The sequence below is a fragment of the Mugil cephalus genome, chromosome 22 (assembly GCF_022458985.1).
Source record: "Mugil cephalus isolate CIBA_MC_2020 chromosome 22, CIBA_Mcephalus_1.1, whole genome shotgun sequence".
Lineage (NCBI taxonomy): Eukaryota > Metazoa > Chordata > Actinopteri > Mugiliformes > Mugilidae > Mugil > Mugil cephalus.
In genome coordinates, this window is record NC_061791.1 from 10,799,739 (window position 1) to 10,815,427 (window position 15,689).

The window sequence follows — 15,689 nt, forward strand, 5'->3', positions numbered from 1 at the left end:
CACATGCTGACCGTTACTGACCATTATTTAACACCAGTACCTAGTGCTTTTATAGCATTCCGTTCAATTAGTTGTTATAAAGCCTAGCTCTATCTCAATTTCGATTTTATTATACTTATTTATCTTTATGTGTTTCACATTATTATTGTATTATTATTTATTATATCTATGTACACACATTTACAAAGTGCTTCAACAATAATAAAACGGTAATGCAAAACATATCTACCTACCTACAAACAAACTACATACATGTATAATTTCCCCTGTCTGTCTGTACGTACACATAGCCTAGCTTCACATGAACCTATTTTATATATATTATTATTATATTTATATATTTACATATATTTATATTTAATATTTGCAGATGACAAAGACAGGAAAACCGGACAGCTACTGGAGGGACATCTGTATAAAATATGCCCAGGGCCAATACCGTTTCACGACTGGCAAACGGCCAGGGGCCAAGAAATGGAAGAAGGCCCTGGAGAACATCGATGCTTGCCCCCTGCAGAGCCATACAAAGGATCTGTTTGGGAGAAGGCTTCAGTGTTCCTGTGGGTTCCATAAAGTAGGTGAAATTATTTACTAAGTCATGATGAGTCACTGTAGCATGTGGATTTATTTACTGAACAATATATTTCTGCACAATTCTGGAGAAAACTAGTAGTGTAGGATTCTTAGTTGCTTGTAGCATGGCCCTCTTATTGTACCCTCTCCCCTCAGCCAGCAGATCTGTCATCAGGCGCTGGCTCCAGTGAGGCAGGAGAAGTTGAGACAGAGACAGGGCAAGTCCAAGTCTCCGCAGAGGTAGGAAAAGGAGGCACAGAGACAAGGAGAGGAGACACAGAGGCAGGGGGAGACGGAGACAACACAGAGGCAGGGAAAGGGGACACAGAGGCAGGACCATCAGTGGCAGGACAGGGAGTCCAGTGCTACAAATGCAACGAGGTAGTGGAAGGAGAAAAATTCTCTGAGCACCTGTCTGACTATCATACAGAAGAGACATGTGACACCTGTGGGGCCAAGGCTCAGGGCACCGTTGGTCTTTTGCAGCACATCCAACTGGCTCACAATTCAGCATCAGTCTTGCCATCGCCGCTGAAACCAGCACTGTCACCCCAAAAGCCAACACCACTTCCACCAAAGTCAAGGCCCTCTCTGCTCCCTCCCTCAAGTGGCTCTGCCATGCCAGTGATGCCGCACCACTCTGCAGCTCCACTTACATTTACACCTGCGACGGTTAATTGGAAAGGTTTTCTTCCTGACCAGTTCCGTAAAGTAATCCAGGAAGCAGACCAGGTGTGGATTGCTAAGTGCTTGTATGAGCCTACAGGCCAGCTGAAGCGGAGGATCAAAGCATGTTGGTTTCACCCACCGCTGGAGTCCAGACCATCTCCTCCTGAGCCTGGGTGGTACTACCGACAGAGAATGTTCATCTGGGCACCGATGAGGATGTGGGGCATTCCACTCAAATGCCCACAGTGTTCCCGGAGAATGAACAGCTCCGGGATCTACAGGAAGGTTAGAGAGGTGATTGATGTGGATAGCCGCTACTACCTAGTGGGAGGGGACTATCCACGTTGCAGCAAGTGCTCTCTGCCGGTCTGCCCATGGAGCCAGAATATGCTCTCCCAGCTGGATGTGGCACACAGGAGCCTGTTCCCTGCTGTCCTCACAACACAGCTGGCTCTGGACAGGAAATGTATGACTTTCCTGAAACCGAGGACCAGTGGTAACAGTTCCTCCTACCTCCAGTCTGCCGTAGAGGAAGCCCACAGCGAGGAGTGGGCACGCCAGACCATCCGCTACCTCTCCGACTGTGAGCGCCATATGAAGATGGCTACCTTCGTCCCCTCAGCCGCTGTCTGTAGCCCTCCACCACCCTTCAGGCCCCTTCCACTTGCCCAGTGGTTTGAGACAGTCCACTCCAACGACATCCTCAGCCATCTGGATGAGATGAAGGGAGTGGTCACCTCTACCTATGGTAGAGTTCTCAAAATGGATTCGACCAAGAAGGTTAGGGTTTCAACAGTAAAAAACATATCGAAAATAGATCATGTATAATTACAACAAAATAGAAATGGCTTTACTTCTTAGTGGGGCAATGGCTTCAGTTTGAAAGTAGTGTTTGTTTTATAGATCACCAAGAAGCTGGCTGGCGGGATCGGAGACAGTGCTTCATGGATGACGAACATCGGGAATGAGTTTGGCCAGGTCCTGAACTCTGTTCTGACGACGGGTGAAGGTGCAGGGTTGGAGGAGTTGTGTCAAGGCATCGTCACTCGTTACCAGAATGCAGGCCAAGCTGAACCTGAGGTCATCTATGTCGACCGGGACTGCTGCAGCCAGTCAGGTGGGTAAAACTGCTAAAATTCTTTATCAAATATACGTTTGAAAAACTGTATGAGACGCACAGACACACACGTTTACTTAATCAAGGTGTAACCACACACTCGTGTTATCCATGGTTGTTTTTCACAGGTGTGTCTTCAGTGCTAAAACTCTTTCACCCATGGAAGTCTGCAGTGCGCTTGGACAGCTTCCACTTCATGCGGCGCTTTAACTGCGGCCTCACCACAGAACACCACCCTCTGTATGGCACCTTTTGCGCCAAGCTTTCCTCCTGTATCTTTGAATGGGACCAGGAGGATGTGCAACGCCTGAAGGAGGCCAAGAGGGCAGAGTGGAAGAGCAGCCACGGTGGACAAGCTCCCACTGAGGAACAGCTCATGGCCACCGTCAGCCCAGGGGAGCTGAAGAGGCACTGCAGGAGGAGGACGCGTGGAGTGGAAGAGATGCGGGGCATGATTTCGGGGCTGCTGGAATCAATGTGGGAGCTGACGGACACCACAGGGCTGCATCTAGTCAACCAAGACAGCATGCGCCATGTTTGGGAGGTGCAACAGAAGCACCTGGAGTGCCTCCAAGACCCTGCAGGTGTTGCATTGTACACCAAAGTGGGGACTCTCCAGAAGGGCGGCAAAGAGCTTGACATCCTCAGGTGTGCTAGGGGGTCCTCCTCCCTGGAGAGTTTTCACAGGCACCAGTGTGCTTTCATTCCAGGTACATTCGCATCAAGACACACTGTATTGTATGCGTTTTTAATGTTCTGTTTTATGTTATGACAGATAATGTGTTGTAATTATTCAAAATAACACAATTACCACACAGGTATTCATATGTATTCACTTTACAGTAATGGTTGACTGAACAGAGTATTTTGTTTCTTAGGCTGGCGGTGCAATGCAGTACATATGCAGATGTACATGCTGGAGGGAGTATCAAGGTGGAACATGGGCCGGGCCAAGGAGGCAGTAGCTGTGGAGGGGGCCTCAACCCTCAGAACCTTTGATGTCCGGTTAATGTCTCACCTCAACAACATCAGCCAGCGGGTCCTTGGTCGTGCTCTGGTTCCGGAGTTCACCCCACCCAGGAAACCTACTGGTAAGAGAGATCTTAGAGCAACACTGGTACACTAGAGTATTACATCCGCCTCCTCTTTTTCTTTGGCACCCCCCTACTCAGAGGACATGCATTTTCTTTGGTGCAAAGATTGTGCTATACACGTAGGAGATGGATGTGTGTATGTATGTCCTTTCTTTATCTTTGTATTTATACTGGTTACAGGGGAGCGCATTGCTGTGGAGTATCTTTTGGCCCAGACCAACAGAGGTGACCTGCTTGCTCCAGAGCAGATGCCTGAAATCCCCTTTCAGGTGCTTGAGGAAGAAGAGGATGAGCCAGATGCCACAGTGTACATGCCAGGTGATGTTGAGGCTGGTGATCCCTGGGATGTGGGTGTGCCTGACACTGCTCTGTGCCGGTCAGCTGAGCTTGGGGCTGGTGATCCCGATCCTCCATGTGCTGTGGAAGACCAGGTGTTGTTGGAAGGTGACACTGAACCTGGACCCCTCGTCACAGAGGTCAGTAACACTTTCTGTAACACCCTACTCAAAAACGTAATATTTAACTGTAGTAAACCTGGTTACATTTTAACATTATCACTTTTCAGACCAGCCAATGTGACTCAAGAGGCGTTGCGGGATGGGAGGCAGTTGATGCCCTGGCAGCCTACCTAGTTGGCTTGAACCGCACCATCACTGCCTTGTCAGCGAAGGAGGAGACGGACATAATCCAGCTGTACACAGCTCTCCATGCCATGGACAAGGTGCCTTCAAGGTATGAAATAGTAATTATTTTGTACACCATAATTAAACAAACATTCTATGGAACGAATGAAGCATATGGATATCTCTTTCACTGTTTAGGTACACCCAGAAGGCTGAGAAGAAAGGACACACATCACGAGGACCATGGAGAGCACCCAGGAAGCCGAGTGGCTCTGCTCCTGGACAGCAGGCAGCAGAGAGGTGCTTAACCACAATTTGCTATCATTTTGGTTCAATACAAGTCATTGAATAAGAGACAGCACTCATCATTGTGAAAAGTATTTATTAAGTGCAAATTATTTAATTGCAATCCCTGTTGACATTGTCACCTGGTTCTTCATGACTTTACATCCTTGTTCACAGTCCAGATCATATCATCTTTCTCTCCCACAGACTATACATGACTCATGGCCAAGCAGCCCAAGACCCTGCAGTACACAGGGTCAGTGAGTGTGTTTGCCTCAGACTTTTCAAAGAGTTTGAGCAAGGACGCAACAGGCCGAAGGACACAAAGGGAAAAACCATGCCCATCCCTCAGTCCATTGTGAGCATCTACAGCCACATCAGACAGCTGCTGGAGGACAGCAGGGTTGTCCTGGACCAGACCGACTTGGTTCTGGTGCCGGTCAACAACACCACTGTCTCTTCATGGTGCGTGTTATTTTGTTTACCTTTCCCATACAGCCGAGACAGTATATAAAGATTTAACCTCAAGAAAAACCTCCACCTGCATGCTTCTTAGAAAATATGTAATAACCTTAGGGGGATAGGCTCACATGTATAAAATAATGAATGAATGTTTGCCTTGTAGGCTGCTTAAGAGGGATAAGAGGAAGGACAGGGACATGCTGTTGCAAGGCACTGTACTCCCCAAACAGCTGTACCTGGCCAAGGAGTCCCTCCCTGCAGTGAAAGCACTTCCGGCTGCCCCTGTGCAGCAAGAACATGAGGTGATGTCATTTGAGGAGCCTGAAAACCGTGAGGGGGAAGCTTTCCCCCGCCAGCGCACTCTGACAGCAAACAGGCAGGTGTTTCTTTATCCGCCATTTCCACCTCCCCCATTCCCTCCACAATTTGGGCCAGGTCCTTCGTATCAGCAAGCTCCTCAGTTCCAGCAGACTCCATTCCAGCAAGCTCCTCCTTACCAGCAAGCCCCTTATCAGCAAACCCCTTACCAGCAAGCCCCTTACCAGCAAGCCCTTTACCAGCAAAGTCCTCCATTCCAGCAAGCTCCTCCATTCCAGCAAGCCCCTCACCAGCAAGGCCCTTACCAGCAAGGCCCTTACCAGCAAGCTCCCCCTTACCAGCAAGCCCCTTCTCACCAGCAAACTCCTCACCAGCAAGAGTGCCTTCCACCTCAGCCAAGGCAACGTGCCTGGAGAATTCATAAAGCTGCCCAGGAAGATGAGCAGCTAGTGGCTAGTGGCGAACCACCACGGAAAAGGCTGGCAAAGGAACACTACCACTACACCTGCAAGGAGTGTGGCCAGGAAAAAAATAAAAGGACTGGACATACCCAGCTGAAGGGGCGGTGGTACTGTCCAGCCTCAGGACTGACCCTTGATCAGTGGAAGGACACTTTATAACAGTTATATAATAGTTGTTATTGTTGCATTGCTACCAGCTGCGGCACAAACACTAGTGAATGCTGGTATTCTTTTCAGTTTGTGTGTTACTTTGGGAAAATTTGTCTGTTTGTCTGTTTGCAGATGGTTTCTTGTCTTACTTTGTTTTCTCGTACTGTGTGTTATAATATTGTTAAAATGTTACAATAAAGTTTAATATATTTACTTGAGCCAAGAACAGCCTTCACATTTTTATTTAATTTTATTTAAGCCAGATTAATTGCCAGAATCATTTTACATTTATTAACAAAACCTGACACTCTGTCTCAACCAAAGATTTTGAAAGCTAGAGTTTACCAAAACATGACGGGAAAGTTATTCACATTTACATTTATACACCGTTAATAATTGTTTTGCTGCCACCTACAGGGGGCTTTAGGAATGTCCAACGCGCTGCGGTACATTGGGATGTTGCTACAGCGTAGGTTCAAATCCCACAAGAGACATGAAAATTAAAGTGATGATAAAACTTGCAATAATTACAGAAGTTTCTGTAAACAATTTCAAGGACATAAGAGAGTAGAGAAAATTTGCCATAGTGTACGTTTTCCTCCTTTTTTTCCTTCCTTTTCTTTTCCCCCCTTTCCCCCCTCCCCTTCCTCTTTTTTCCTTCTTGCCCCCTCGCCAGCAGTCCCTTTTGCCCCATTTTTGGCCGAGTGGTTAAGGCGTTGGACTTGAAATCCAATGGGGTTTCCCCGCGCAGGTTCGAACCCTGCTCGCAGCGAAAACTTATTCCTAATTGCCCTTTGGGGATAAATAAAGTTTTTTCTGATTTGCATAAAAACAACATATCACTAAGGTATGACTGGATGAGTCCAAAACTCCAAGAGCAACGGTGTCAAAGAGTTTGGTAGAGCATAAGAACAGGACCCCCGAGAGAGTCTAGATGCTGGTGGTAGAGAAGAGGATAAAGCTGGAAAATAAAGAAGATCTGAGATGAAGATGGTACTGGTCAGTCACGACGTTAAAACCACTGACAGGTGAAGTAAATGACAATGACCGTCTTGTGACAATGCTATGCTTGTGACAATGCTATGCAAAGTAGCCCGACTTGTGAGCATTCACAGCTCCCTGCTGTAAAATCTTTGGACCCACCCAGACCAGACAAAGAACCCCCGCTCCATAGCAATGACACTCTGTGATGATGGCTGCAACAACAATTCAAAAAACATGAAAAACAGCCCAACAGTGACACGTCTCAGGTTTCAGTCTCTTCCCCAAGACATGTGTCAGGGACCTTGGATCAAACTGCTAACCCTTTGGTTCGTGGACCAACTGCTCTAGGAGGAGGAAGGTTGCACAACAGACAGCCTGCGAACAGAACGACAGGGACCAGGTACTGATAAGCTGTGAGAAGTGGGACAAATTGTTCGTTGCCTGAAAATAACAATGCAACAATTGAGAATGAAATGATCCTGACAGTAAGATACTATGAAAGATAATGAAATAGAGCAATAGCCCACATTCACTGGAGGGTAGCAGTCTGTGAGGGGGCAGATCTTCCTTGTTGAACTTTTGCCGAAACCTCATTGCTTTTGTCATTACTACTTTTACATGTCATAATTAAGTCACCAATGTGTGACAAAATATAAAACAGTTTATTTTGATACCTGAACAAACACGGATAAACCAGAATTGCGAACAATGAAGTCCCAGCGTCCACAAACGAGTACTTGCTAATTAGCGAGGTTGTAGGTCATTGCTATTGATTGAAATTTGTTGCGAGTTATATCAGACTAGAAATGTCAATAAGCATAAATAAATAAATAAATGAGCAGTTTTAAGCATAGATTTTGATGGGGTTTTGTTCCTCGTCCACTTTTATACTGTGATTGTCTGTAGAATAAATCAGATAAAATGTACTAGTAACTTGAATTTGTGGGACAAAATTGTGGGGGAAAATTAATATATAGAGATATATGTGTGTGTGTGTGTGTGTGTGTGTGTCAACCAAAGCTTTTGCAAACCTTCTGCAGTACTCCTGCCTGAAGACCTATGGACCAGTGTATTGGCTCTTTGCTACCAATAGATGGCAGATTAAAGTGTCCACTAACGAGGACAATGAAGTGTTTAAATGAAGTAGGAAAAAAAGCTGCAATATAACCTAAAACGTAATGTCCCCATATGAAGATGCAGGGTCTCAAGAGGTTAAGTGTAATATTATTGCTGAATTATTGCCCAACAAGGTCAGAAAGGAACTTGTACTTTTTCTTGTTTTTGAATCTGGCCCTCTTGAGACCTATTTAAAATATATCTCTCTTTCCAAGTCACGGCAGGTAGGCAGACAGAACCAGCCAGTGGCTCCTCTGTGCTGAGACGGACACATTAAGGGCATTTCATCTGCTCAGACAGGCCTCGCTTTGATCTGGGAACGCACAGAGTCCTCAGCGCTGACGGCTTATGTAAGCAGCAGAACCAGGCCTGTCGCTCACATCACCGGGGAGAAAGATGGCCCGCGCTGTCGAGAGTACAGACGTGGAGGCACTCTGGGAGAAAGACGGGGCTAACAAAGCAAAATAAAAAAGACGCTGACAGATGCGGGAACATCTCAATTGAAGGGGAGCGCTGGACGTGTCTCGGGTGTCTCAAAACATAACACAGCAGTCGCAGTCCAGTCAAGGTCACGCACGGCCGGATGACTTCCGGATCTGGACGTGATGCTGATTTGATGGCGAAACTGAAGGGGAATGGACAGCCTCGGCTTTCTAGCTGTCCGAGAGAAAGATTCCACTTCCTATGGACTCATTCATTAAGAGGTTAATGACTCGAAATGTGAAATTAATTTAACATCCAGTGAAACACTCCCTCCAAGAGGATAAACTGAGCTCAGACTAATGTTCTTAACATTTCTCCCATTCAGATCGCAGATACGGGCTGATGCTTCATCCATGGTCAGACTGAATTTATGATTTAATTAACATTTCGGCACCAAAAAGACGCTGAACACGTCCTCAGTATCCCAGCTGGTTTGAGATGTATTTATGAATATGGTGATGTGAAAATGAAAATGTAGAGATTTTGTCCTTGAGATTACTACATACTAGCAGCAGCTGGGGAAAGACTTACTTACTGCCAGTGCACTGTTCAAAAAAAAAAAAAAAACTCAATTCCTTTGTTCACAAGGGAGCAATAAAAGCAGGCAGCGACTAAAATGATCCATGTTTGCACTACGATGACAATTTCTAATCATAATTTACCTCGCGCTCGTCACAGTAAAGTTGTGTTTGCAAAGTGGTTAATTCCGTTTTGATTCAGTGCCGTCGTAAAATGAAACTCTCTCTGGAAGTGAACACTATTTCAGCTGTCAAGCCGTTATATTGGCCCGTGGTGATTAAAGCTTTAAATTTTGATCACGGGTGATTCGCAGTCTCAATATTGTGCCACTGCGGGGCAAGGTCATTCCCGGGTACCGGCGGCGGAGGCCGCATTTCATCCGTTGGCGCGTTTTAATTGTCTGACGGCGTTAACGTGGGCAAATGAGAGAAACAAACTCGGGCTGATTTATTAGTTAGCATCTGTAATATGCGCCGTATGTGCAGAACACAAAGGACATCTCCTGTGCTACGTGATGCGTGAAGACCGAACGTGAGCGCCCGTCCTGCTTCTGTTGATCCAACAAACCCACCATATGAGGGGAAATAAAGAATTCACATTGAGATTGTGGGGCTAATTTATAAATATATAATTAGGTCTATATATTTTTGACTCAATTTTTGTCATTTTAGCAGTTTGCTAAAACATAATCAAGTTCTAGCAAAATCATAAATATGGGCTTTAAATGCAGACTGCCGGCTTTGATCTGAGGATATCCACTCCAGATCGGAGGAAAGCTTTAGGAATTACATTTGTAATAAAGTAATTAGGTAGGAAAAAGGCTAAAGGTAATTGGACACCTGCTCAAAAGCTGTTTAATGGCTGTTTAATGTGGTTCTTTATTCATTATTCTGTCCCCAGTTAAGCAGGTAAAAGGTTTTGGTGTTGATTCCAAGTGTGCCATTTGCATCCGGAAACGGCTGCTCTGAACCCACAAAAGGAGCGTTCAAGAAGTGCAAGTGAAATTCCCTTTATTCTCGTGCTGCAGCAAAACCCGAGAGCAGGAGCAGCAGCAGCAGCATCGACCAAATCAATTGTAAATTGATAAAAGTCCCGGGCCTCCGGAGAAGACAGCGGTGCTGTAAAGAAGAAATGGCTTCATAACATCCAGCCACACACAATTAGACGCACTGTCCTCCAGTGTCCACGGTAACAATAAGAGCATCGGTCACTCTGGTTCCACCACACTATCAGTGAACAAGATACTGTATGTGCATGATCAAACACTTATTATTACTTACTACTATCATTTAGTAGTAGTAGGCGTGTCATGATTGTCGTCAGCAGATTTTGGAGTTTGTCTTGTTGCTGTATAACATATTTTCGGGCGATTCAGACCTAAAGTGGAACGTTAGACTTAAACTTGCACAGTTTTTCTGATGATACAGGTACTACTCTCTGGAGAACACATGAGTTTTCTATCCTTGTGTCCTTCCCGTTATATAGCCTTCCAATGTGCACCCATCAGGCATAACATTATGACCACCTCACTAAAACAGTGTAGGTCTCCCCTGTGCCTCCAAATAAGTTGTGACTCATTCAGAGAATGGACATGGGTCTTCTGAGGGTGTCCTGTGGTGTCTGGAGACAGAATGTTGTTAGTGGGGGACCATTGGGTCCTGTGGGTTTCATCTCACAGATACTTGATCAGTTTGGGATCTGGTGAATTTGGAGGCCAGGTCAACACCTCGTGCTGTGTTTCATCATTTCTGTGGGGTGGGAGTGTCTGTTCTGGTCTAGGTGGGTGGTTGGACACGTGTACATCCACATGAAAGCCAGATCCAAATGTTTCCCACTAGAGCAGAATCTGTATAAACCAGTACTTGTTGGGTGTTCTGTGTGATGAATTGGGATGTATTGAATAAAGAAGAATTCATAGAAGACGTACAGTAATGGTGGCTTTCTGTTTATCACCATTTTTTATTTTTTTAATTGCGTGGATCATGTCTTCATCACCAATTCTCCAGCATCACACCTGTGCGTTCAAAAAAATACTGACACCCGTCTCTTCAAGCATATTGAAGAGAAAGGACAGATATAGATTGTTTAGATTTACAGCTCTGCAGAGGAATAATCACATCTTCTAATTGCGCCAAGTCTGAGCTCTCAAGGGAGCAACACAGCTCCAAAACAAAGAGAGATTAATAATGAAATGATGAGACGTGGACTATCAGAGGAGGATGCTCTGGGAGGGGAAGCTGTGATTTAAAGATCTGGATGAGCTAAGACTTAATCACTTTATCTGATTGGTATTTGGAAGCTATGAATCTCAATTAGCGAGCATTAGGATTTATTTTGGCAGTCCCTGCCCACGATTGGACGCTGCCAGCCTGTCTGGAAATATTGTCAGAAAACACAGACGGAGTTAAATATCTCGACATTACAGTATTTTAATTTGACTTGGGCAGATTGTAGCAGTGCGGACGGTGACAATCAACCTTTTCGCGCGAAAATCTGCAGATCAGCGCACGGACAATTGTTTGTTTTCGGTGCCGTCTTTTTGTCTTTTAATTAATGGTTTCCCATCTTCGCTGCATTGTCTGCAAGCCTTTGTCTCCACGCACGTGCTACTGTGTACTGCATTCTCTTGCCTTTGTCTGCTTTAATTAGGGCTGAATAGGAGAGAAGGCGACTCTTAATTGATAGGCCGTTCCGTCCGCTACCGGGTTCTCTATCATCCCTTGCCACGGCTTCTCAAAATGGCTGCCTTTGTACCTGTCTCCACCGCGCCTCAATTATTAACAAACCGAGCCGTCGTCCCGGCAACCCGCAGATAAGCAGCTAGCCTTAATTCAGTTAGTTTGTTATCTTGTCGGTCGGAAGCTAAAATGAAAGACGCTAGGAAATCACATAATTAGGCATCGCTGTGATGCATTGTCTGTCCGTAAGTGTCCGATCGGCAAAAAGATTAGGTCGCTTACGTCAGATGTGGAAATCCAGAATTAATAATCTTGTCATACTTTCTCATCCTGATCCCCATTTTTGCTCTCTGGGTGCGGCCTCTTTGCATCACCTGGGGGTAATTCTGAAGGAATCTAGGATTCAGTTTGATAATATGAGCGTGAAATATTCACATTCTCTCCCTTAGATTCTTTGCTTTTTTTTGCATCCTGCCTCTTTGTGGCAGCATGTGTCTGACACTGGCGGAGGCTCTCAGGGAGGCGCGTTCGGATGACATGAGGGGGGGTAGAAATCGCTCAGACGAGTATCCTCCTTGACAGTTGCCGAAGCCTCTCACCTGAGGCGCCGGCGCTGACATTCCTCAAAACCGTCTGCCCGTCTTTCAATGCTAATTGATTTGTCCTTGGATGGAGGTGTCTGCGGGTGCTTTTGGGAGGACATGCATTTTGACACATGCCCCCCACTCCGCTCAAAATAAAAGAAGACAAAAAAAAAAGAGGGCGGGGCCTTGACTAGTGCCTGGAGGTGAATTAGTCGCTTTTGTGATGCGATAAGTTGTTCAAACAAAGTGGCGGGGGAGCTCAACGGCGAGGCGTCTTCACCACAGCAACACAGTTTGTTTTCCGTCAGCGTCAAAACACATTAAGCTCTCTCTTTTCTTTTTCTTTTTTTTTCCACCTCGTCTTTTAATTGCTCTTTAACTCCAGCGCTTCTCGCTTTCGCTCTTCATGGAAACGGGAGAAATGAAATATCACAGGAGGGAAGTGTCCTCTCTGACTTTGGAGCCAGTTACCGTGATCAGCAGTGAAATGCCTCGAAGCACCGGAATGAATACGTTGTGTTTTTTTTTGACACAATAGCGCTGCGCCTTTCCTCCGCTAGACCACAGAGGCAGTAATGAATGCAGGAAGTAGGAATTATTCAAAAAAGAAAAAGCTGCGAGCCACAACTCCAATACGGTAGCCTCTAGTTAGAGTGCAGGCCTCACAAGGGATTGCTCTCCTTTTTTTTTTCCCCTGCATAATTGCATACTAAACCTTGTTGCCCCTCCTCCAAACGAACACTTCAACAGTTCCCAACTAGCCAAAATGTGTCTGTAAGAGATGTAGGATGATCATTAGACTGATGTGTAAGAAGAGAAACCTTCTTACTGTAAAGCCGCTGCGTGGTTGTGACACTCACAGAATAAACCCTCAGAGGGGATTTCTGAGCAGAATTATTCAGTGATCCATCTCGTCAGAGGATCACTAATACTCAGAGTAAACCACGAGGAACGATCCATCGTTGCCAAAGCACAACCTAAACATTGAAGGCAGGAAATGTCTGGGTGTGTCCGTTGGGATGAGAATCCGGTAGAGGGAAACATTAACCTCCGATATCAGATGCGTCATGTTAAGAAACCCTCAAAAGGAGCTGCGTCCGCGGTGGCGTTCTTTCCCCCCTAATTGCCACGTAGCTCCCAGTATGTGTGGTTTGCTCTCCTCTCCCTCTTCCTTTCACAATGTGGAAGTGAGCGCAGAATTAAACTACCCACCCTTAATTGGTCCGGCTCCGAGGATCTATTCCCCCGTGTTTATACTGAACACCATGCAGCTGAGGGCAGCAAATGTATTGGTGTCAGTAAAGGTTAAATGCCTACACCGCCATTAAAATGTAATTAAGCTTTTCTCCCGGCAGGAAGAAAAAAAAAATTAAAAAAAATGAGAAGACAAATGGTGCATTAGACATTTTTAAACAATTTTAAAGATGTATTTCTTTAATATTCAAAACCATGCGTGCGCTAGATAATAACGCAGCGGTAATAAACACAAAAATTCCCCTCAGTGTCCTCACACGGCGGCATTCCTTATTGGAGCACAGGCCTGCACGCAAATACACCAAAAGTGTCCCTTGGCTATACGGAGGCCAAGGCACTGCAATGCAACAAAAAAAAAAAAGAAAAAAAAAATGCAGGTTTAATTATTTGATCGTACCTGTGATCGCTTCCCCACTAACCTAATAACGATATGAATGTCTGTAGGGGCCGCGCGTCAGTTCCCGGGAGGCTGTGGGTGACAGCAGAAACGATTAACCATTTGCATTTAGATTGTGTGTTGACACACAATATAGACGTATGGCCCCCGCGATTCACATGTAGGGACAGGCAGGGGCAGACATGGAAGGTAAAGGGAGATAGAAGCCGTCTGTGGGGGCCCTATGTGTGTTTGTGTGTGTATACACGTGGAAGTGTGCGTGGGTTGAGGTGGTCCAGTGTTAATAGTCATTCCACTCCCCCCTACGGCTTTCCTCAGGTCTTTCCCCTTATCAGCAAGCCAAGATCGGAGGATTTGTAGTATTAGCTCAACTGTACCCTATTGGTTAATAGGAGGCCTCCTCGGGGGGTTGAAGACATCACGGAGCTAAGTATAAGGGAGATTTAGCGAGGTTCCATCTAGTGAATGGACGGATTACATGATTATGAAGAGCCCTGCAGGGAAGCGTTGGTGTTTGCACAGGCAACAAGCTGTGGAGCGGAAGAACAGGAAAATAAGTGACAGTAAACAGAGGGGGAAATCTTTGAAGCATGTGGCAAAAAGCATAATTCCTTTCACAATAACTGATAACTGCAGGTTTTTTTAAGTTACTGACTTTATTAAATAGATCAGTAGAGAGACAGGAAGCTACTGTTAATGGACGACGTGCAGGAAATGACACTACATTGAGTATTGTAGCCTCAGTTTGTGGAGTGCCTACTCAACCAGGTGGGCAATGAGGGTTCAGAGGTAATTCAGCTTTAAGTGTTTGAAATCTACGTTTTACCCATAATGTATCAGTCCATTTTCTACTGGATCCTTCAGAGCTGCTCCCTGGTTCAGCATTTACCTGCTATTCTTACCGCTGCTCCGCGTCCTTGCAGCTTTTCATAGGAACGTCTCACATTTTCATTTCAAATGTTTGGAAAATTGTATCAAAGTATATGTTTAAATCCGTCAAGGTGCTATAACTTACTTACAGCAACTACTTATCCTTATTTTGGCTATTCTGGTTCCTGTTGTCACTGTGTCCTGAATTTACAGCGATTAGTCACGTGTCCTCCTAATGCTGCACTGAATCATTGGGAATGTACCCACTATATGGCAATATTGTGGGCTATACATTACACACACACACACACACACACAAATATATCAGGCATAACATTATGACCATTGTCCTACTATGCGAGTCTCCCCTGTGCCCCCTACAGTTGTGACAGTGAATGGGATCAGGGTAGTGGTCTCTCAATACCTTGTGTTGTTCTTCATGTTTTTTTGTGAGTGTGCCTGTGTCAGGTGCCATCAAGGAGTGTAATTGGTATGGGGTGGGGGCGTCTGGTCTTGTCCAAAAATTTCCCAGCAGATCACCGAATTGTCACAAGATGGTCAATGTTACTTACTTCTCCAGTCAAGTCATAATGTTATGTCTAATTGGTGTATTTCCATCCGGTTGTTTCCGTCATTGATTGTTCCTCTAGCTCTAGACTTTTGGTAATTCATAATTTCACATCTTATTTTCCTCAATCTAATCTAGCAAGGTCTCCATGTACCTGGGAAGAGTGTGTTGAAGAAAGAACAATGTAGGCTGTCAATTGTCTCATTCATAATCAGTTCCGTGGAGAACATCCTCAGTCCTTTATCCCTCCACTCAGCATTGCTTTGTCAAAACGCAATTACTTTTGAGACTATGACTCCCCCTGATCATGAGAGGGCCTTCTCCAGTAATAACCTGAATGTGCCGATGCAGCCGAGTGGTGATGACTTACGTGACAAATCTTCTCGTAATAGCGACTCAATCGATCAGTGAGTGAGGCAAAACGCACGTTTGTTAAGTCAGCGGGAGAAACAAATGCAACACAAGACGTACAGAGTTTGTCTTT

The 15,689-nt window shown here is 45.4% G+C and overlaps 1 protein-coding gene and 1 non-coding gene across 2 annotated transcripts; both read left to right on the forward strand.

The window, feature by feature from the left end:
- Positions 1–370: 370 nt before the first annotated feature.
- Positions 371–5,761, forward strand: LOC125000413. Its single transcript, XM_047575961.1, has 10 exons — positions 371–574; positions 730–2,022; positions 2,146–2,359; positions 2,488–3,069; positions 3,238–3,450; positions 3,634–3,929; positions 4,019–4,185; positions 4,275–4,376; positions 4,569–4,826; positions 4,987–5,761. Exons 1-10 carry the CDS (start codon positions 371–373, stop codon positions 5,759–5,761), a joined length of 4,104 nt encoding a protein of 1,367 aa, XP_047431917.1.
- Positions 5,762–6,446: 685 nt separating this feature from the next.
- trnas-uga lies at positions 6,447–6,527 on the forward strand. Its single transcript has one exon. It is a non-coding gene; the product is annotated as a tRNA-Ser (tRNA).
- Positions 6,528–15,689: the final 9,162 nt, after the last annotated feature.